This window comes from Archocentrus centrarchus, chromosome 11 (genome assembly GCF_007364275.1).
Source record: "Archocentrus centrarchus isolate MPI-CPG fArcCen1 chromosome 11, fArcCen1, whole genome shotgun sequence".
Lineage (NCBI taxonomy): Eukaryota > Metazoa > Chordata > Actinopteri > Cichliformes > Cichlidae > Archocentrus > Archocentrus centrarchus.
Genome location: NC_044356.1, coordinates 12,315,552 through 12,338,462, shown reverse-complemented (window position 1 = coordinate 12,338,462; position 22,911 = coordinate 12,315,552). Strand labels below are relative to the sequence as shown.

Genomic DNA, 22,911 nt, shown 5'->3' with positions numbered 1-22,911 from the left:
TTCACAAGACTCCTGCAGTTTTGGTCAGAATCTCACTATTAAAACACTATCAGTAAATTTGTTGTTGCACCTTTACAGACAGTAATGAGCCAAGGCTAGATAAAGTGATCTGGATCTGCACTCAAATTTAATGGCCACTTCCTCTCCCTCTGATTTTTAATTTTTTTTTTTTTTTTTTTTACTGAATTTGTTTTAGTAACATTCTGTTTAATCCTGATGGGGGGAAATGGGCAAACCAACAAATGGGTCTGAAACCACCTCTGCTCCTGCCTTGATATAAGATTTTCAATTTACTAATTTGATTTTTTTCTGTCCTGTATGCATACTACATGCTACATCTTCTGTACAAGGAAAGCTAAATATTAATAATGACTCAGAAGAAAACCAGCACACGCCCACTTTTGAGTGTGTATCTTAAAAATGACTTATGACAATGTCTCCTAATGGTTTTGGCTTTAGTGTAGTACAGTATGCAACTGGGACGCAGCTCTGAGTGGTAACCTGTCTTATTCTATGGGCATTGCACTGTTCTGTGTGTTTGGGTTCTTGAGACGCTACGTCTAAAAACTGTGTGCACGCTTCTGTAACTTTTTTTTTTTTTTTCCCCTGATCAAAAAAAGTGACATCAAAAAACTAACTCATCATTCAGATATACTTTTGTCACATCTCACAAAAAGTGACTTTTCTTCATATCAGGTGTTTGTTTTTTTTTCTTTATACTTTACAAAAAAAAGTATCTAGATCACTTTTTTCTGCTTCGATCTCTCAAACTCTGTCACCATTTGAAGCTTCAGATGCCACTTTGTTCCGTTACACAGAGGACCGAGTTCAGACTAAGCCTTAATGTGATGTACAGTGTGCTCCTCTTTTGTGCTTTTTGTTTTTTTAAATTAGGAACAGCAGAATGGTTCCTGAGTTTCCTTATTTCTCAGCTCAGTGGCATCTGTCCCCGACACCATCTTTGCTTTAATGCAGTTTCTTCCCACATGTCTCTGCTCTTCTTCAGAGTTTACATTTTTACATTGTTGTTCTGTTCAGCCATCTTTGAATATACACTTTAATGACAAAACACTGTAGTATGTCGTCACTTTAAGAGAAAGTGTTACATTTGTATCCTCTGCAGATCTGACTTTAAACATGGGTGAATGCAAAATTAACCACTTGATGGCAGCATTACCCTTTGGGTGAAGACATTTGCATCTGAGTCTGCAGCAGCGTGTATAAAGAACACTCATATGGGTGAGGGTGGTTGCTGACGATTCTCCAGTCAAAATCTTAAACTGGGCCTTAGTGAAGCCCAGCAGTTCATCCTGTCTTAAATTACATGTTTTAGCTCCCTTCCCTCTCATTTCTAAGTCCTCCATCTTCTGATTGGCTGCCTCTTGGAAACAAAAGGTTTGAATGCCAGGCGGGAGGTGATTCTGTGCCCTCAGCTTCTGTGCCTGAGATTAAAATATTAGTATTATATATTATCTGCTCCCTCTGACATCATTAAGAATTAAAAGTAGGAAAAAAAGGGCTCAAACTGAGCCTTAAGAGCAGTTTAAAGTCTGAGCTCATAGCCATTACTTGTGCATGTGGGCTGACCTCATTTGTAACAGTGTGTATGTAACAGAAAATAAGGAAAAGCATGATGAGTCTCCTTTGAGCAATGATGCTTGGCAAAGCCTAAGAATGATGTATTAAAGCAGGTGGCCTTTTAAGTCCCAACAATAATGAAAAAGCGTGCAGCAGTGCTTAAACGTGAAGTCTGCAGTCACACGAGGACTGGAAGTCTTGGCTTCGTTACAGTAATACTAGTCGGGCAGTGAATTGGCCTCACGGTGGTGCCAGAAGAAAGGACAACTTCACATAAATCAAAAGGCTTGCTTTCTGCAGTGGCCATTACTTCAGTCCAGGCTCAGATTTCACCAGTCGAAGCTTTGGGAGTTGTAGGTGAAGTTATTCCTTTGAAGATGATGCTAATATGCTACAGACCTTTTCACTGCACAGGTGTGAAAATGCAGTTATCGGGAACACATGGGGTTTTTTTCCCTACTGGGGCAAGTCTGTAAAATGGGCCTTTTGAGGACATGGCATATGCTGCAATAATGACGAGTCATACTTAAATATGTTAATTATACATACACTTTCACATAGTTCATCTTAAAGCCTGTAGGGGTCTGTGTTAAAAAAAAATTTTTTGGGGGGGGGCTCTGCGGATGAAATCTGAAGCCAACACCTGTAAAACTGCAGTTCCTCTAGTGGCCACTCAAGGCCAAAAAAAACAACCTCCATAGACTCCCATGTTTACAGCCTGGTACAAAAAAGAGGTTAGGGCCTCTGTGGATGGTTTGTGGAGTCTACAGGAAGTACATTTGTTTTATAGCTCATCCATCTTGTTACTGTAGTTAGAGATGGGGCTGCTTTGACAGGTTGCCTGACATGGACAGCTGTCCACCAATTCCGTCGCTTACGTTTACCTCTCCACATTAAGCCATTGGTGCCTTTTGGAGGCTTGTTGTGTGGTACAGCCACTCCATGAAGTTTCCGGTTAGGTTTTGGTGAAATTGTAGCATTTTAAAAAAAATTAACTAACTAATTAGCAGATGTGTTAATTACACATCTGCTAATTAGTGCTTTATTTGCATTGTATTGGTGGAGTTTATAAATGCCATATACTAAGCTTGCTAGCATTACCTGATAGCTTAGCATTCTTTCATGCCAGTAAAAAAAAAAAAAAAATTATCAGTTTTCAGAGCTATGTTGAGTCACAAATCAGTGGTTGATGTTATGGTGGTTACATCCATCTTTTATATACCGTCTATGCTACCACAAGAGCAGACTAAGAAACTGACAAAGGAGGATTTCATTTTTTTCTGATACTCTACAGATATGACACACATCCCTTTGGGGTTACATCAGGATGGGTCACTATCAGCTGTGGTGACCCCCTTGTGACAGTGGAGCAGCTGAAAGTAGCTACTCTACAGATATCACAATAGCAACAGTGTAAGTAATCAGATTTTCTGACAGCTCTGTTACTTGACTACACTAATTTAGCTGATGCACTACGCTTTATGTAAAGGGCCAGAGTAAGGTGTTTCCATCGTAACGTTAACTGCAACATGTACCACTTAACATGCTCATTGACTGTTGTCTGTTTCAGTCATTTCGCACGTTCCCATGGTACTATCATGGTAGTGCGTAACATTGTAACATTTCCTTTGCTTTTTTATCACATACACATATTGGCCACTCAGTTACACCTGTTCACCTGCTTGTTAAGGCAAATATCTAAACAATCACATGGCAAAATAACCTGCTTTAAGTTCAAACTGAGAATCAGAATGGGGAAAGGTGATATAAGTGACTGTGGGCCCTTTAGTACCAACTGGGCATCGTTTAAGTACCACAGCCTGAGTATTGCCGCCACATCCATCCCTTTCTGACCACAGTGTACCCATCTTCTGATGGCTGCTTCCAGCAGGATAACACTGTGCCACAAAGCTTAAACTGGTTTCTTGAACATGACAATGACCTCCAGTCACCAGAGCTCAGTCTCACAGAGCACCTTTGGAATGTGGTGGAATGGGAGATTAACATCATGGATGTGCAGGAGACAAACCTGCAGCAAATGAGAGATGCTATCATGTCAGTATAGAGCAAAATCTGAGAAATGTTTCCAGCACCTTGTTGAATCTATGCCAGAAATAATGCAGTTCTGAAGGAAATAAGGGGATCCAACACATTACTAGCAAGGTTTTCCCTCATGAACTGTCAGCTGAGTGTTATGTAAGGATTTGTTGAATCAGCCACTGCTGATCTGAGTGGGATATGTGAGATTGTGTTAAATTGGCTTTAAAAAAAAAAAAAAGGAAAAAAGAGAGGATCGCCATGGTAAAGTCAACATCTGTGGTATGACAGCTGAAGTGTGCAGAGTGAATCATGAGTATTGTCTGAGCAAGGGTATTATCAGATCTCATAAAAGACATGTTTAATAAAAAAGGTAGAAGATCTTTATTAATGTACAGTCCCTTGTTTATCCACGATCGCCATCTAGTTCAGCGAGCTCAGATCATCCTTTTGTGTGCAGCTGCTTGTTGGATTCATTCATTCAGTCAGTGTGGGTGTAAAACAAGATTTAACAGCGGTTTGAATGGCTGACAGGTTTGTTTTGTACTGTTATATAATGCAGACCATCGTGGAGGCTACAGACTGGCACTGGTTAAAGCTGATCCACATACAAATACTGTCAAACATTTAAAACTGAAGGAAGTTTTACTTTGTTTATTTTCATCATAAAACAAAAGTTTTCATTTAAAATTTTTACTTTATTGTAGAAAAGCTGATCAGTCTGAATGTTCTTCACATATTTTGTCAAATGTAGACATAAAAACGCGAGTACACAGTGGCACGAACCTCTTCTATCCCACAAGCTGGTTCCTGCAGTTCCCCAGTGATTGTTATTCTGGTAGACTATCCTCTTATCTTCACAGAGGCAACTTTCCAGTGACCCCGAGATTTGAAAACATGGCTGTGTGTTTCTGCAACCCGCCTCATCCATAATCACCACCATAGCTGAAACTACTGAGAAGCATTAACTTCAGGAGGCACAGACGGGGTGTACAGGGACTCCCTAATTATCCGAGCGTCATCTGAGGGGCACAAATACAAAACAGATTGGACGAACATTTGGCAACAAACAAACTGGTGTTTTTCTTCTGGAGGGGAAAAAATAAGTGTGTAATGCCTGGGATATCGAAACAAGAGAGGTAGTAATGGGGCTCATCTGTTAGGCAGAGGTGATGGAGCAACATAGTAAGCATGTGTAGTAGCCATCAGTACAAGATGGGAAAGCATACTGTACAATTAAAATTTGCCAAGATACATTCATAGTGCAGACACAAACAATCAGGACCTTCACTTTCTAGTAGCTTGCTGTAATATATTGTATATTAATATATACTAACTCATCTAATGTAATACATTTATTAATTTTAAATAGTTTTAGGTGACCTTATTTCTTGTAAAGCTCTGAGAGATCACCCTGATTGGTAAAAGCCATCGATAGAAAATAGCAGATTCGTTTCTATGGTAAAAGTGCCTTATAAACAAACTCATTTGTTAACTACAGTATTATGTGTTACAGGAGATGTGATCCATTCTAATGCGGCACGACTGAACGCCTGGAACAAACACTGATTTCTGAGAAAACGTACTGATCGTTAAAAAGAAATACAAAGTGGAACACTAGTGGCAGGCATCATAACTGTGCGTGAGTGCAAAAAAAGGCCTTGGCAGGTGAAAAATAGAAATACTCTACTTTGAATATTAACCGTATATAAAAATGTACTGCTGTCCCAAGAGTCCCAAACCGTGGAGATCCCTTTGGCACCTTGCTTGATTCCTGTTTGTGTCTCCGTAGTGTCACTGGGTGGGTTCGAAGGTCCGTGGAAGACGCCCCTCTCCATGTTTCACCTCTGGCCTCCTCAGTGTGGGGAGTAGGAACTGTTACAATCCTTTAGAAAAGAGTGTTTTTGATGTCAGGTTGATTTCCACAGTGGGTTGTTATAGATCCAACCATCTCCCTGCACATGGGGGAAGAAAAAGCCTTTTAAGAGAAGCTAACTTAAATCCTACCCAAAAATACTAGTATCTAGCATTACTAAAGAAAAAATGTAAAAATCACAAAAGTTCTCAATAAGGTGAACTTTCATGTCTATATTCAGTGCGCTTCAAGTGAAATATTTTAAGCCTGTTTTTTGGTCTCATTTTAAAAACTATAACTTATAGCTATTTATAGACTTAATACTTGGCTCATGGGCTCCTTCACCACAAATTACTGCATCAATGTGGCGTGGAGACGAGCACCATGTGGCACTGCTGGGGTGCTACTGAACCCCGCAGAGTTGGGGTTCAGGTCAGGTGAGTTGGCTGGCCACAGTAACAGCATGGTCAGTAAAACAGTAGGTAGTAGTTTTGGCGCTATAGGCAGGAGTCCTACAGGAAAAAGAAATGAGCATCTCCGAAAAGCCTGTCAGCTGATAGGAGCACAAAGTGTCCTGTCTCCTGGTAGATGACTGCGTTGACTTTGGACTTGATAAAACACAGTGGACCAACCACCAACCACCAGCAGATGAAATTTCCCAGCAGAAACCTCACTCTGGATTTCAAACACCTTGGATTCTGTGCCTCTCCTCTTTTCCTCCAGACGCTAGTACTTTGATTTTCAAATTAAATACAAAATTTTACTTTAATGTGAAAATTTGGAACACTGAGCAACAGTCCAGTTCTTTTTCCTCAGGAGGGGCTCGATATCAGGAATGTAGTTGTAGCCCCCTTTACTTAAGATGTCTGTGTGGTGGCTGTTGATGCACTGAAAACAGCCTCATTTCAGTCCTTGTGAAGCGCTCCCAGGTTTTAGCATCAATTTCTTGACAGTCCTCTCAAGGCTGCAGTCATCTCTGCTGCACGAGCAATGCAAACTTTTCCTACCACGCTTTCCCCCTTCCAGTCAACTTTGCATTAATATGCTTCGATGCAGCACTTTGTGAACAGCCAGCCTTTTCAGCAATGACTTCCTGTGGCTCACTCTGCATGTGAAGGGTGTCATTGTCAGGTCAGCAGTCTTCCCTGTGATTGTGGTAATGAACTAAATCGAGAGATGCACGGTATTTATGCTGTCTGAATCGAAATTTAGTCAAACTCAAAATGAAATGGTCTCATGATTTAAGATACTGGATTTCTGATTTTCATGAGCCATGATTGCCCAACTTCAAACCAAAAAAGGATTGAAATATTTCACTTTATATGGAACAAAATTTATCTTTGGGAAGTAAATTACAAAACTTAACAGTTTGATAACATTTTTTGAGATGCACTAGTAGTTTTATCTAAAAAGCTTTAGACAGAAATACAGCAGAGGAAGAGGGGATTGGAGAAATATGACTTTCCAGGAAGTTCTCTTGTAGTCAGTTGCCACTGCAGAATTCTGCAACTCAAGATTTAGTTTGTTGTGACCAAATATGTATCAGCATACAGTATAGTCACTGTGTGATTATACTGTATGCTGATACAAGCGCTGTGTGCCGCTAATGAGGATGAGGGGTGAGACGTTACCTCGAGTTAAAAACAAAGACAGCAAGACTCAAAATTCTTCTCTTTTTCAGGAGGACTTAATAGTGCAAAGCTTTTCACCTAGAATTCAGACTAAATGGAGTGCACTAGGTATAAAATGTAGAGTAAATATGGCCATGCCCTGTGATATAATTTGAAATGGGACTGAATGTAAAAAAAAAAAAAAACAGGTCAGACTGAATTTTAGGGCTCTAGCAGTACCTCTTTAGTAAAGTATTTGGGTGTCCAGGATTTGTTATCAGCTGATCTCTGCCTCTCCTCCCCTCTCTGATACTCCTCCAGTCTATGTTTGTGCTCCGTGGCCTCGTCGATGTTCCCTTCCTTCAGCGACTTGGTGACGTGTTGCCACAACCGCCTACAAGACAAAGCACATTTAAAAGCATGCCAGAGAACAAAACACAGCAAGACACTCGCAAAACCCAAAGACAAGCTGACAAAATCTGCTGCCGTTCACCTGGATTCTGTCCTCGTCTGTTTCTCCACAGGCCGCAGCTTCTTCTTGGTGACGGGAAGTTTGGCCGTGTCGATCACTTTGGTTTCCCCGCTGCTGTACGTGAACTCCAGCGTGCCGTTCCACTCTCCCTGCGCTTTGCACACAATGGTGTTGGTTGGGTTGTGTTTGACCTCTGCTGTCACTCTATGGTGGCAAGACAGAGAAAATTAATAATATGCTTTAACATGCATGCATTCACTCTCCACCACCACTGTCTAAAGCAGAGTTCAGACTTACCCTAAAAATGTAGACACTTTATCCTTATTAAATAGTTGCCTGTCTGTTCTTACTAGCTGCACCACTCTACTCCACTTAGTTTCAGGAAGTAATAAATGAATCCTTAAAACACTGACACAATAAGCAATGCAATGTCCAGACCCTCGCTAGCAGCTTCAGCATCTCCCTGCAAGCCATCAGGCTACTGAACCACTTTCCACTCCCTGCCCCCTCAAAATATTCCTTCCATGCTCACTTTAAAAGTGCACATATATACCTGTGTGTGGATGGATGGACATACATGCACCAGGACATAGAAGCCAGGAGAATAAACCAGATGTTCTCCACTGAACTAAGACGTACTGAGTGGCAGGGGAACAACATGAGAATAACCCCCACCAAGGCTGGAGATGGAGCAATACTGGAAGAGCATATGGGAGATGGATGCCATACATAACAACAAAGCTTAGTGGCTAGTGGATCTAAAAGCAGACCACAACGCTCTAGTAACCATCAAAGTGGCAGACCTCCAAGAAGGAGTCTCACATATGAAGAGTTGAGCAGCACCAGGTCACACCCAATGGCTAAAAAACATAACTGCACTCCATGAGTGCCTGGCAGCACAAATGAAGCAGCTGCTAATGGATGAGATGCATCTGGAATGGCTGACCAAAGGCCTGACAGTGCTGATCCCCAGAAGGGACCAGTCCCATCCAACTACTGGCCAATAAACTGTCTCAGAACAACATGGAAGCTCCTTTCAGGTATCATAGTGGCTCAATACATGCGCGGCATACAGAAAGGAATTGACAGTAACACCAGAGGAGCAAAACACCAGCTACTGGTAGAGAGAGCAGTCACTCGAGACTACGACCAGACTGACCAATCTGTGCACCCCCTGGACTGATTACAAGAAAACCTGTGACTCACACATGGATCGTAGAATACCTAGGACTATACAAGATCAACCTTACCTTGGTATTAGTAATTTTATATTCCATGATCAGGAAGCCACGTCTGAGTTAATCTTATATGAAAATCCCTGATTCGTATTGTTGATGATGATGGTGTAGTGCCACCGTAACTACATTTAACACATCAGCTTTATGGGAGCATCCACTCAGTGTGTGCAGACGTTTTCTCTTAATGCTGCAAAAGTCTTTTGGAATAACTGTGCTACAGATTGTCATAAACAACATTAACAAAGTCAACCTGAGTTACTGACAAACATTTCCTGTATTTTAGCTGCTTATATTTAGCTGCTGAAATATTTCATTCACATTAAATAACTCTCAGGTACTTTAAGATCGAAGCATAAGCTGTGAAAAGGGCTGCATTCATGAAGAGCTGTTACTGCACAACAGTAGGTGACATAATCAGCTATATGTCAAAGCCTGATTATCTCACAGATGAATAATTTCTTTTCCTCCCTGAAGTGAACAATAAGAACCAGCTGTTCTTTCTTAAACTGAAGCACACATATAAAGAGAGGCTATCACAGAGGGGGGGAAAAAAAGCACTCACCGATGTACCTTCCCTCCATAGAAAGGCTTTGTGTGGAAGGTCACTGTGGCTGAGTAGCCGCTCTTGACACAGTTGATGGAGACTTTGCCCCCCAGTTCCACCCAGGGCACAGTGAGGATGGAGCGGGCGTAGGCACAGGGCAATGTGAAGACATACTCCTCATCGTGCTCCAGGAGATAAAGGACTCCTGAGAGGAGAAAGGGAGGCAGCAGTTAAACTCCCAACCTGTGATGAGAGCAACTATAAGAAGTATTTTTTTTAAAGTTCATTGTGAGAAGAAATTGCCTGAGTAATTCAAGAGAAATGATGCCATCTTCCTAAAAGTTCAAATCAGGTGAGGAATGCCAACACAGCTGATTTTCCTGCACACAGTCTGTCTTTGTCTAAATACACAATCAGCTGTTGAAGTAATTAAATGCGTGGACCTGGCATGTGGATGTTTTCTCTAAGCCAACGATGTGCCTGTCATTGATTTTGCATTTTTCACTTGTGGAAAAACAGCAGGCAGACTAGAGAATTAAGCAGCAGGCACACAGACATGAAGTTACACGTAGGAGTGTAACGATTATCTTCATCCACAGTTACGCTCATATGAATTTTGGGCCACAGCTGTTTGATCTATTTTTTTTTTTTTTAAAACAAGTATGAAAATAATCCAGATGTATTTTAGCTCACATTTTACCTGAAAGATCTTTAACGTTGCTACAGTTGTGGATGCTTGTATTAAATATGGTCAAAGTTTCTAGTAATGAGGTCAGCATATGTGCAAGTGATCCCTCTCAGGTGCCAGACCGTTTTAAACTGTGGAGTTTTTTTAAACTACTGCATCTTTACAACAGCAATGACAGCATATATATACTTAATATGGTCTCATGTAGGTGGGGACCTATTTGTAAAACCTTCTGTTTGAGGGACAGCCAATCACAAGAAAGTTGGCTTAAAGAGAAGGTGGTTTTAAAAACAGCTAGTCTCAGACAGAGGATGAACTTGAGGGCTCCACTAAGGTCCTGTTTAAAATAAATAGGACTTATTTTGAAATGTGAATCATGCAAAGCCACTCTAATATTATCTAAGACCAAAAAAAAAAAAAAAAAAGGAGTTGGAAATGACCACAACCACTTCCAGCTCTGGATTGCTTAACATGGCACTGGGTCTACTTGTGGCAGAATCAGCGTCACGTGGCACAGAGCAGGTATGTGGGGCAGTATGTCAGACACAGGAACAGCATAGAAAATCTGGTCAGTTTCTCAAATTAAAGATCAAGTGCAGACATGCTCTGCTTCTGAGATGCTCAAGTGCATCGACAGTATAAGATGCACAGTTGTGGTCAGACGTTTACATACGCTCACCACGGGCATGAATGTCATGGTAATTTGGGACATTTAATGATTTATTTTTCCAGGGTGGAATGATTATGAATCATGAATCTTTAATGACTTCAAAAAACAAGAACTGGGTGCACAAGTTTGAATTTAATTTTGTCTAATCCACACACTGCACCAACTGTCAAGCATGGTGGTGGTAGCATCATGCTCAGGGGCTGTTTTGCTACCAGTGGTTCTGATACATTGCACAAATTGGAACCAATAATAAAGGACTTCCTCCAAATTCTTCCACTTCACCTCAAATCATCAGCTGGACAGTTGAAACTTGGACACAATTGGGTGTTCCAACAGGACAATGACCTCAAACAGACATCAAAACTGGTTTTGGAATAGATAAAGCAGGCTAACTTTAAACTTCTCAAATGGTCTTTCCAAAGTCCCGACCTCAACCCTAATGCAATCATTCCACCCTGGAAAAAGAACAGTTCAAAGAAATAATTAAAATCCCCAAATTACCATGACATTCATGCCAGTGGTGAGTGGAGGTAAACTTTGGACCACAACCGCATGTGTGCTTATGAGCCACAAGCAACTTATCTTTGTTTAAACTTTATATCTGGGATAAAATCTCCTTTTTAAAAAAAAAAAAAATCATACTGAAGCCTATCTAGTAACACAGTAGTCCTTATATTGTTTAAAAATATGTCAGCAGATGCACGAGCAGGGCCTCCAGCATAATCGGGGACCCCTCCCACCCTGCCCACGGACTGTTCTCCCCACTCCCCTCAGGTCGTAGATTAGGCAGCATTAGAGCGAGGTCAACCAGGCTGCAAAACAGTTTCTATCCTGGAGCTGTCAGACTATCAAACTCTGCACCTCACTAAAATCAGATCACTGATAATACTCATGTGAAATAAACCACTGACTGTGCAATACATGACGATATGATGTGCAATATCAGCTCAGGTACCAGACCACTTTCTTCTTGCACTGGAGGGACCTCAGAATCTGATCTTCGTTCCTGTCATGTTTACATGAGAAGAATGACAAAGATTTTTGGCTCTAATTACTGCTACAATGAAAACTCAGTTTGCTTAAGTTTCCATGTCCTGTGTACACTGGGAATAAATGTTACATTATTATTGAATTATTTAACTAATAATAATAACAATGGTCATTTTCTGTTGGGTCTAATAGAGGATATTCAGCAAAAAGAGAAACCCCTTTAGTGAATGACAATAAAAACAGTCCATATGTCCTTGTGTTTGTGCTCCGGGTTTATGTTTCCATCTTTCCGGTGCAGGAATCCCTATAAAGAAAGACTATTGTGCATACTTCTCGTGATTCACTCACCACCAGCATCCTCTGTGTCATTCAGTCAGTGCACAAGCAGATTTATTTTGGTCTCAAGTTTTCCTGCGCCTGTCTCGTGACTATGAACAGTTTCTTGTTCTATCATCACAACCACATGCTTACAAGAGATCACTTGTTGTGTTTCACTGCAAAATGCCTTCAGGGGACTGTGGCACCATTTTGAGTATATAATGACACATAGTGAGAGATTAACCTAATCGCAGTCACAACAATGGCCTGTAGGAGCGAAGGCAGTGCCAGGCTTAACCAGTTATTGCTGAAAGAGCTGTCTGTATGGTAAATGAGTCTAAACTCATGGAGTGGTAGAGTTATTCAGAGCCCATTAAGAGCAAATTAAAGCAGCAACCCCAAAATATAAGAAATGAATATTTATTAGGCAGAATTTCTCCTTTCAAATGATGAAGCTTCTGAAGTCTTGGAAGATTAAAAAAAAAAATTATAATGTTTAACAAATTAATTATCAGTAGATTGGGAAGTTGATATTGAAAATATGGGACAGTGTTAAACTTGAGTAAAATTAGGAAGGCACCCTCCTCGCAACTAGGGGGAAAAAATCTGTGGTTGCCTGTTGATTGCATTGAATTTTCCTGCATTTGGTGACAGATTCCAAGTAGTTGCTTTGTCCAACTGGTCACCCAGAAGTTAATCGTGTAACACCCTCAACCGCCGGGCAACCACTAAGCCAACTGCATAGGTCACCTAGTGGAAGGTAACCAGCCTCCAAACAATCATGATCCAACTTGGAACGAGTGCAGTCACTCTCTGACAGATTGGCGAAGGATTACAAATAATTGCCATCTAATTTATAAATCTAGACACACTGGCAACACGCTGCAATCACTCTGAGTCACTCTGCACTGACGAGTGAACATTGTTTGCAACAGGGTACTCGACTCAACTGGTTATATTCTGATTATATTCCTATATAAAAGCAAAGTTGTTGAGTGTCATTTTGCAATGAAACTACGTCAGTATTTGTTTAGGAACTTCTGAATTTCTGTTTCAAATCAAGATTCTGGCCGGACTCTGAATGTAAGTAGTCAATGTGAATTTCTGTGTATTCTGGCAACAGGCAACAAAAGATTTGTGATTTTTTTTTTTTGCCGATTTATCACAGTTAATATTATCACAGATTATATGTAATTGCCAACTTGACCCCATTCAATTGCAGCTGACAGCAAACTAACTCCGTCTTCTTCTTGTTTTATTGCTGTCTTGATGCACCAAAGTCCATTTGAAGAAGGCAACTAACTACAAGTAGTTGCAGACCTCTTCAAAGCAACCATTTCAAAGGCAACAATATTGCACATTTGTCACAATAACTTTGGTTGTTGCATGATTTCCAACCACCATTTTCTCTAGTATGACTGTAACATTAACCAGTCCAACTGGTAGCAGGTGAGGTATCATGATTGGGTATAAATGCAGCATCCATTAAAGGCTCAGTCTTTGTACCCTTTTGTGCCCAAATTCATGAGAGGACCGACAGTCAGTTCATAAAGGAACACTGCTCAATGAAAGATTTCAGAAAATACATCTCAGGCAGGGCTGGAAACATCTGTTGGATGTGCGTGAGCTTCAAGCCCTCGGGCGACACTGCCCAACAAACCATCATGTAGCTGCGACAAATACAGCCACCCGAGTTTGCAAGTACATCAGAAAATCATTGTCACTTAATACAGTGAGTCCCTGCATCCAGAAATGTGACATGAAACTGTAGAAGAGATGAAATGTTTTCAAGAACCGAGAAAAGCCTACTCTGGGAACTAACAGACAACTTGAAACTGTATTATGTAAGGAGGACAGCATATATCAACACTGCAGAGTTCTGTGAGCTCAAATCAGATGGACAGACTGTGGAACTGTGTGTTGTGGTCTGAGGAGTCCACGGTTCAGCCTGTTTTAGGGCGTCGAGTTCTCATATGAAAACAACCAGTCGTTCTCAGACAGACTAATGACATCTCTTTCCAGAACAGCCACGCGTATTTCAGGAGGACCACGTTCTGCGTGAGCTACAAAAATGTGACTTCACGGACACAGAGTGAGCAGCTGACTGGCCCGTTGCCAGCCCAGATCGATCTCCTGTTTAAAATGTACGGCACTTCATAAAGAGGAGAATCAGAGAAACGGGGACCACAGACTGCTGAGCTGAGCTGAAGTGTTATGTCGAGCAAGACTGGACAAACTTTTCAACTCTAAAACTACAACAAATAATATCTTCAGTTCCAAAATGATTAAAATGTTAAAAAAAAAAAAAATCAGCTATCATTTCTTTTTCTGCTGGTGACTCTCTGCCAATCAGTACCAGCACCTTTAAAAAAAAAAAAAAAAAAAAAAAAATACAGTATCAGCTGCTGTCAGGAAAGCCACCACTGCAAAATAAATAAATAAAAATCCAGCAATCACATCCTGAGGTGACGGTCGCCGTGACGGCAGCATCAGCCTCCACACATGACGACGAAGTGCTGCATCACAACATGCTGGCAGGTGTTCATTTCATCTATCCAGATTTAGTCGATTGGGCTCAAGGACTTCCTGTATCTCGGCTCAGGGTGACTCATCCCTGACAGCTTACTGTACATGATGTAACAGTGGCAGCAGAGAGGTCTGGGCTATCGATCGCCACAGCAGAGGTCTTATAGTCCCCGTATAGACAGAACACAATGGCAGGGAGTGTCTGAAGGTGAGCTACATTATATGAGGGATTGTTCTTGATTAAAGGGGACCTACTATTCTCAGTTTCAGTTTCATACTTTATTCTTGACCCTTCTGGAGTAAATTTGCATGATTCACAATTCAAAATAATGCTTATATAGCTCCTCTCCCTTTAAGCTAACTTTCTTGCGATTGGCTGCCGCTTGCAAACAGAAAGTAACAAGAAGAGGTGCATGTACAGCTAAAGCTTTATGCCTGAGATGACCAGATTAAGGTTATTTTTCATCACTGGTAAGAGTAGAAAATCCTTAGAAACCTGTTTTTTGACCCACATCTTTCTTATACTTTGTCCATGTTTAATATGGTTGTCATTGTTTTGGTATTGGTATAAAGTTTGCTGTCCTGTTGTAACTGCTGTAACTGAGTTTGCATTGTATACTGTCTGATTCATGTTTAGATTATATGTCTGTTCATCCTTTATCTAGTTTCTATTATTTTGGAAAAATGCTCCTAAAGCAGACAAGTCTATTGGCAGCTACATCAATCTGCTAGTAACCAAAGCAATCACAAGGAGCAGTGTATATTCTTTGCAACTAATTTTTCCTACCAACATATCATGTTTTCTAGAATCTGAGATTTTAAATTCAATACAAATTTCACTTCAGTAAAGAAAAAGAAGTTCAAAACATTTAGGAAGCTATGATTGTTTCCTGTGATATAAAAGTTTTGTGTTACACTGACTCACCTTCTCCCACCATGGACACTCCTATAGACATGCCCATGAACTTGCTCTTGGTCCACACATGGGCATTAACACACATCCTCCGCTCCTGGCACTCACAGTAAAACCCGGACACTGGTGGATGATGGGACACCTGTTCGGCCACAAATCGGACTCTGTAGCAGCTGTCTGGTGAGTCCTCCTCCTGCTGCGCGTTGTTAGGGCCTCTGCTTGGCTCCCGGGCTGACCCTGGGTTTGATCTCACCAAAGGTTTGACCTTGTCCCGAGGCACGTCCCAGGAACAGTGGAAGGTCTCCCCCAAGACGGGGTTATAGGGTTTCTTAGCCACAGCACCTTTCCGCCCCTCGTGGAAGGCAGTCAGGTAGTACTCCACAAAGCGGACTATCCTGTCCTCAGCTGTGGCCCCCGCTGTTATTGACAGGAACATGTCAGGGTGCGCCATGAAGTTGGCATACATTTCCAGCAGTGATCGCTTTTCCAAAATAAAGGTAGGTAGCACCACCTAAGGAAAGCAACACAAACAATTAAAATTGCTAACTCTTTGTGACACACACATTTTATTTCAGTCAGTAGCACTAAAATCAAAACCTATTTGGTGGCTTGACTTTGTTCTGCCCTTCCATTTGCATCCATGAAAGGCCCAAGGCAGGAAGAGCAGCTGCAGCAGCAAGATGCTGAATTACAGAGCCGAGCAGGCATCAGTGACAGCAGATATGACGCTGATTAATGCAGACACAGCATTAAAGAAGAAAGAGCTGGGATAGAGGTGAGTTGCAAAGCAGCTTGCAGACGCAGCCTGTAAGTCAAACCGGCTAAAATCCTGTTTCAGTGTGAGATTTGCCATTAGGGTGCACAGAAGCTGAGCAAGTGAGATGAAATGATCTGGATTCCAGGCTATGCATGACTTTGTGGCCTGCCTGAACTAATGCTGTGCTCAATCCTCAATCTCTCTTGTAAAGAGCCAGTGTTTCAGTGCCTTACCCGTGTGAGGTCCATTCCCAGTTTGAGCTGCGAGAGCAGGTGGAGAATGATGCTCCGCTGGTCATCCAGGACACCCAGGTCCTCCTCCTCGTTGTCCTCCGTATCCGTCACCTCCTCACTGGGGCTGATGTCTTCCAGCCCTGGGTGCTGCTGTGAAAACAAGAGGGAAAAGGTAAGTGACCCACATAGATCGCTTGCAAAAATCTGCCATACTAATTATGCTTATATTTTATATCCTGACATCTTCAGAGCTCTCACAAAATGAAACAAACCAAGAAGTCGATCAAAAGCTAACGCCAAAGGATAGTCATACTTAATATTCCACAGTCACAGACACAATGCTGCTCGCTTTGGCACCTGTCCCCTGAAAAGGCCAAGAGGAGGAAGATAAAGCCATTTTCTTCCACCACCATTCAACTGTCAATCCCAGTGATAAGGTCATGCATCTCATTTAGAGGCCAGGACAGGAGCTGTTAGAGAAGCAACCTATAGGGACACAACCAATTACCAATTATTACCAGTCAATCATTTCATTTCATTTTAAATGCACCCCATCCAGCCATGCCAACCGGCCTTTCAAGCCACTCTGAGTGTTTGAAATGGCAACAGGAGCTCTGAATTTCTCTCAGTGCTCTGAGTGGCCTCTTGTTTGGACTGAAGAGCCCCAAGCGTTGACCTTCGCAATGTCTGCAGTGGTCATAGCAGACACAAGTTGTGCCCTTCATTTGTGTTCCACCATTCAACTACAAACAGATCCAGTCGAGGTTAAAGAAGAGCTGATGCCTTTGATATCTCCTGCAGCAACTTGGAGCAGGAAGGAAGAGGGGAGAAAAAAAAACAAGAAAGAGGTTGATGTATAATGCAGAAAGTGCTCTCGAGCCTGAAGGCAACAACAACTCTCTGCACGCCCCTCTGCTCTTTATCCTCCATTTCCATCTGTGACTCTATGCAATAACATTTACAGATACATACAGTACATGTCCTCTTTCCTACTTTAGATTATTTTAGTGAAGCTGCTGCGGGAAAGAAAAAAGCTGTAAACAGGCAGGAATACTGAGGGAAGTCTGATCTGAAACTCCAGGCAGTGTAATTGCACAGAGGGCTCCTGCAGAGAACTGGGAGAAGCAGAAGAAAACGAGTGTGTTCCAGGACTAGAGTGCCCGCTTGTCACCTGAATATTTTATTCCATGGGTACATGCCAACAGATCCACACATCCTCTCTCTCACACATACACACAGTGTATACGCTCTCTGCACCAAAACATTTTACACAAGAGACATCAGCGCACACAGGAGCGAGCATGCTTGAGCACACATGTACAGGAGTCCCTGGGGTTGGCTGGTTCTCGCAGCAGAGTGATATATATAGAAATGAAAGGGAGGGGAGGAAGGTAGGATGAGGTCTGTTATGATTTCAGTGGTTCTAACTAATTAAAGAGGTTCCTGACAGTGACAGGAAATTACTGCTGAGGAGGTCAGAACAGCTCTCCAGAAAACCCTCAAGTGGATATATTGGTGGACTCGGTGGCTGGCATTAACTCAGACTTCTTAATGCAGTTGAACTCAGCCAAAAGTGGATCATAATGTGTCTCAAATCATGAATAACTACAAAGTGTGTTTAGATTTATGACCTACCTGGACAGAGAGAGGAGAAGGAGAGGAGGGTTCCTGCTGCTGCTGCCGTCAAACAGTACAGCATCAAATCCTTCATTTGAATGTTGTTCTATATTCATATTTAAAACCACTTCTATGCACCCTTGTTTGCAAGAATGCTTGCTGTTTTACCTTTTAAGCACCCAACGTTCTGCTCACAAGACGCTGCCACTGTTTCATTAGAAAAGTTTGATGTGAACATTTAGTGTATAAATAGACAATGCTGAGGTTTTTTTAGTCAAACGGTTTCTCCTAAAAACATGACGAAATGAGCTAATGGCTAAAAAACACAAGTGCTTATAAAGAATGGCAGATTGAGTCATAGCTACATAAAGGTTGGGCTCATTTTAAATTAATCCTGATAGATTAATGTACAATGTTGTCTATCAACTAGATTTGATTTATATTTTGCAAAAAATAAACCTCAGTCTGTAAAGTAACTAGTGGCTAGATCTGACAAATAAATGAGGTGGAGTGGTAGTGGAATATTTTTCACCAAAATGCAATTCTCACATGCCACCATTGTCTTTGTAAATGCATTATTACCAAACAGGAAGGAGATTTTTCAGCTGCAGCACCAAGAATGTATTTTTATTAATAGCTTATAGCAGACCTATGAGACATTAGTGCATCTCTATCAACTATTAGTTACAGAATTAGGTAAATCAGATGTATTAATGAGAGACTAAGAGTGTTGGCATGCTGCCTTTTTTTGCATTTCAAAAACCATTTCAGCAACTTTAACAGATGCAAAAAAAATGTTTACCACGAGAATGAACCCCGCCAGCTAATTTGTTCTATAATTTATGAAGTCAACAAAGGCGCTCGAGTATTGGAGGAAAACTCGCTGCTTCCCATATCACATCACTGATGTTTACTGCGAAAATGCAAAGCTTGTGCACACCGGGTAACCCCCTTAGGCTGCATCTACACTTTATCACCCAAAACAGACAAAAAGATGAGGGTGCGGGCACGCACACATGTCAGCTCATGAACACTTACACTGCATTGTTGTGCAGCTACAGGCTTGACCTGCATAAAACTGGATCTCATTTCCAAAAAGAAACCAAAAAAAAGGGTACAATGGCTTCAGGTAAACAGCACCAACAGTAAAATCCAGAGGAAGGAGGGAAATTAAATCTTCTCGCTCCACAAACAGGACAACCACTGCACAACACTTCAGCCGGAGTAAAATCCAATTTAAGAGGTGTTCTCTTGGTGGAAACCCGGTCTAAATCTGGATCTCTTGAGGTGATTAAAGCTCGAACTGCCTTCTTCCTCGTGTGAATTTGCTGACTGAGTGGGCAGCCGCCTTGAAGGAGTCCTGGGTCTTTTTTAGAGAAGGCGTACAGTGTGCCTGAGCGAAGTTGCTATGCATGACTTACAGAGAGTCTCTCTCGCCTCTGCTACCCCCACCCCCCCCCCCCCCCCCCCCCCCTTTCTAAAATGAGGGAGGAGGGAAGAAAACAGCTGAGGGAAAGTCCCAGTGATGCTTTTCTCTACACCCTCCCATCATCCATCTGCTGTGTTTCCCTTCATCTTTCCATTTTCACCTCTTCCTCCTCCTCCCTTACCTCATCACTTTTTTCCTATGCTGTCCTCCCTCCTGTCCTCTTCTGACACGGCTTCCCTGCCTCCTACACCTCCTCCTCTCCTTTCTTATGTCTAGTATATGTGGGATGGGTGTATGTATCATCTCCTGTAATTACCACTAGTCTGGCAGTTCTGCACCCCTACAGCAGTCGACTCTTTGAGGAACACGCAGGGTTGGGAGTTTAAGGGGCGGGACTCTCATCTACCTTTTTCTGCCATGCCTCCTTCTTCCAGTATTCGTTCCTTCTGTAATGGTCTTAACTCACTGTCTTCTTTTTTAACTAACTCCAGTCCTCTGTTTGATTCATTCTTCCCCTCTTCCTCCGCCCTCACACTGTCATCTCTGTCATTGTTTCTTTCAGTCAAACCCCCCCCCCCCCCCCCCCCCCCCCCCCCCCCCCGCCCCATCGCCTCATTCATACCATCCTCTACTCTATTCTGTTTCATCATCATCTTTCTCCTTAATGGTCTCCTCAACCATTCACATGCCCCCCCCAATTTATTTTTCTATCTAGTGCAGGCGTCTGCAGAAGGCTCAGATTGTGCAAGTCTGCACTTCAAAGACTCCTTTTCATTCTCAGTTACAACTTGGAGGGCTTGTCCTCATTCACCAGCTGTCCTCTTCATCCCCTATCATCATCACTTCCATTTTCACTCATTTCTTTGTCAAAACAACATCTGAGAAAAGGATGCTACTGGAGGTGTATGAGACTCAACTTCTAAACCACTTGCTATTTGCAACAGCTCTGTCCTCTTTCCAGCTCGGCCTTTGAAGTGTTTGTACCAGAGTAAAGTGGATTTCTCCTGCTTCTACTCCTCTGGGAGCAGTCCACAGAAAAGAAGAGAGAGAACAAAAAAAAAAAAAGGAAATGCTTTGTCTGCATCCAGCTTAAACTCAGATTTTAATTGGCTGGATGGTGTTTCCGGCAGCATTTCCACCTACGCAGAGCATAAAACTGACCCTGAACCTTCAGTGTTGCTCTGTTCTGTTGCGTGCGAGGCAGCCTTCAACATGATCAGCAGCTGATCAGCAGACACCCAGAGGCTTGTTTAGGACATGAAACAGCAGCTAAAGAGAGAGCTGTGTTTTGAAAATATAATGTTTGGGGTTTTTTTTTTAGTGAATGAGATAAAAGTCACTTACAGTTCAAAAGCCTGTTACTGCAGTATGCACACAGAGATTTCCTGAGATGATGAAAGTGACACTTTTAATAATGGGGAGCCGACATCTACGGTGTAAGGATGTCACAGCTACGCTCGGTGCTGTCCTCTGCTTTAAGGTGGAAACTAATCATTTCAAACAATCCAAAAAAACTGGGAACTTAACTACCAAACAGTCCACCCTGTTAGATCAGCGTTCATCATTATATACTGCTAGCTTTAAAACAATGCCATACAGGTAATTATGTGTATGCTAAATGTGTCTGTTACTCCTTGTTTGTGTCTTTCTTTACATTTTGCATAGCTCTGTCCAATCGGTTGTGGCTGAATCTGAGCAGAGAGTATAACCCCGCACACTTCAGAGTTCATCCTGCTGCTTCTATCAGCAGTCAATCAATAATAACTAGTGATCCGGTTGCACTGGCAGCCATACAGTACATGTCAATGCCATAACATTGCCTCCACCATGTTTGAGTGGTATGCTTTGGATCATGAGCCGTTTCTCTCCTTCTCCAAACTTTTCACTTCCCATCTTTCCGGTTAATCTTGTTTTAATCTGTCCAAAGTCTAATCTGGCCTTCCTTTTCCTGACTGTAATCAGCAGTTTGCACCTTGTTGTACACACACTTGTATTTCCATTCATGAAGGCGGCTCTCGATTGTACGCCCACCTCCTCGAGACCGTTCTTAACTTGGTCAGATGTTGTGAGGTTGTTTTTCTCAACCATGGAAGTAATTCTGTCATCGTGCACTTTAGTTCTGTGGTCTTTCAGTGCTGCTGAGCTGGTCAGCGCGTTCCTTCTTTGTAAGAATGCACCAGATTGTTGTTTTGGCCGTCTCCCTGATGGGTGTATTCTGGTGTTTCAGCCTCTTTCTCGTGCATTGACATCTCTTTGGGCCTTATATTTAACATTACAGTGAAAAGCGACAAAATACAAATTCGAAGCTTTGAATCGACTTCAGAATGTTATGTCTGCTTCATTTGGCCTCACATGACCATGAAACTGCTTCTCAGTTTTCCAGGTAGAAATAGAGGCTGGTGGACACAGCCAAAGGTGTGCGCCTGAGATGACCATATAAGGATGTCAGCAGCAGAAAAAAAAAAAAGACTGAAGCCTGAGCTTATTTGTAGACACTCTGATGCGATTAGTAGGAGATTTGGTCATGTTTAATAAAAGCATAATCACAAGTTTGCGTAAACAGTTCATAGTGAGAGCGGTCATCATGCGTCCTACTTCCAGGGAAACAAAGTCCACCCACAAGAGCGCGTTAATTTCCTGTAGTGCTGAGCTGTTATTGTGAGTCCGGCCTGTTAGCCCCTGACCTCTCTTATATCACTCTGGTATTTCCACCTGTAAGACTGTAGCTGACTAGATATCTGTCCTCTTTAAACTAACAGGAAGCCACATGAAAATCACTTTATAATCACTCTGTCAATCGTTTGACATTTACTCAACCGATGAACTTCTCACCTGTGTGCTTTACACTTTAGCTAAGTAGTATAATCACTGCCTGTGGAGCACTGGATGTGAATAAATGGAAGGATCTACCACTTACCAAAGTAACCAGTGTGTGTGTGTGTGTGTGTGTGTGTGTGTGTGTGTGTGTGTGTGTGTGTGTGTGTGTGTGTGTGTGTGTGTGTGTGTGTGTGTGTGTGTGTGTAGCTGCTGTTCTTTTGTTAAATGTCAGGGATATTGTGAATGTCAACTGGCAGGGAGTTACTAAAAAGCTTGAGTTGCAGTTGCTTCTGCCAGTTTATACAAGTAATGTACATACTGCTTACCAACAAGGTAAATTACCATGTGGCAATGGGGTGATTAGCAGTTTTAAATCCACTTAAAGCTGTTTAGATGTCTGTAATGCATTAAAGATGAGGGACGCCTGCCAGATCACAACAGAATGTTAGATCTCATAAAGCTTCAGAAAACGAATGAAATCCATGAAAAGAGTTCAAGCTGAGACGCTGCAGATGCTTAGAGGACAACGGAGGAGGGAGAAAAAAAAAGAGAGAGGTGGGCGTTGACCCAGATGCAATATCACAACTGCAACAAATAATTCACAGCCTCCGACTACATG

At 42.0% G+C, this 22,911-nt stretch overlaps 1 protein-coding gene across 1 annotated transcript in view; it reads right to left on the bottom strand.

The window, feature by feature from the left end:
- Nucleotides 1-4,020: 4,020 nt before the first annotated feature.
- The window catches only part of osbpl10a (oxysterol binding protein-like 10a), a 96,055-nt gene continuing 77,164 nt past the window's right edge, over nucleotides 4,021-22,911 (bottom strand). Inside the window, exons 8-13 of the mRNA XM_030741803.1 lie at nucleotides 16,430-16,579; nucleotides 15,452-15,950; nucleotides 9,353-9,539; nucleotides 7,574-7,756; nucleotides 7,321-7,474; nucleotides 4,021-5,570 (exon numbers count right to left, since the gene is read on the bottom strand). Of these exons, the coding sequence (XP_030597663.1) occupies nucleotides 5,526-5,570; nucleotides 7,321-7,474; nucleotides 7,574-7,756; nucleotides 9,353-9,539; nucleotides 15,452-15,950; nucleotides 16,430-16,579 (1,218 nt within the window). The 3' untranslated portion in view covers nucleotides 4,021-5,525. The remainder of the gene's footprint in view (nucleotides 5,571-7,320; nucleotides 7,475-7,573; nucleotides 7,757-9,352; nucleotides 9,540-15,451; nucleotides 15,951-16,429; nucleotides 16,580-22,911) is intronic.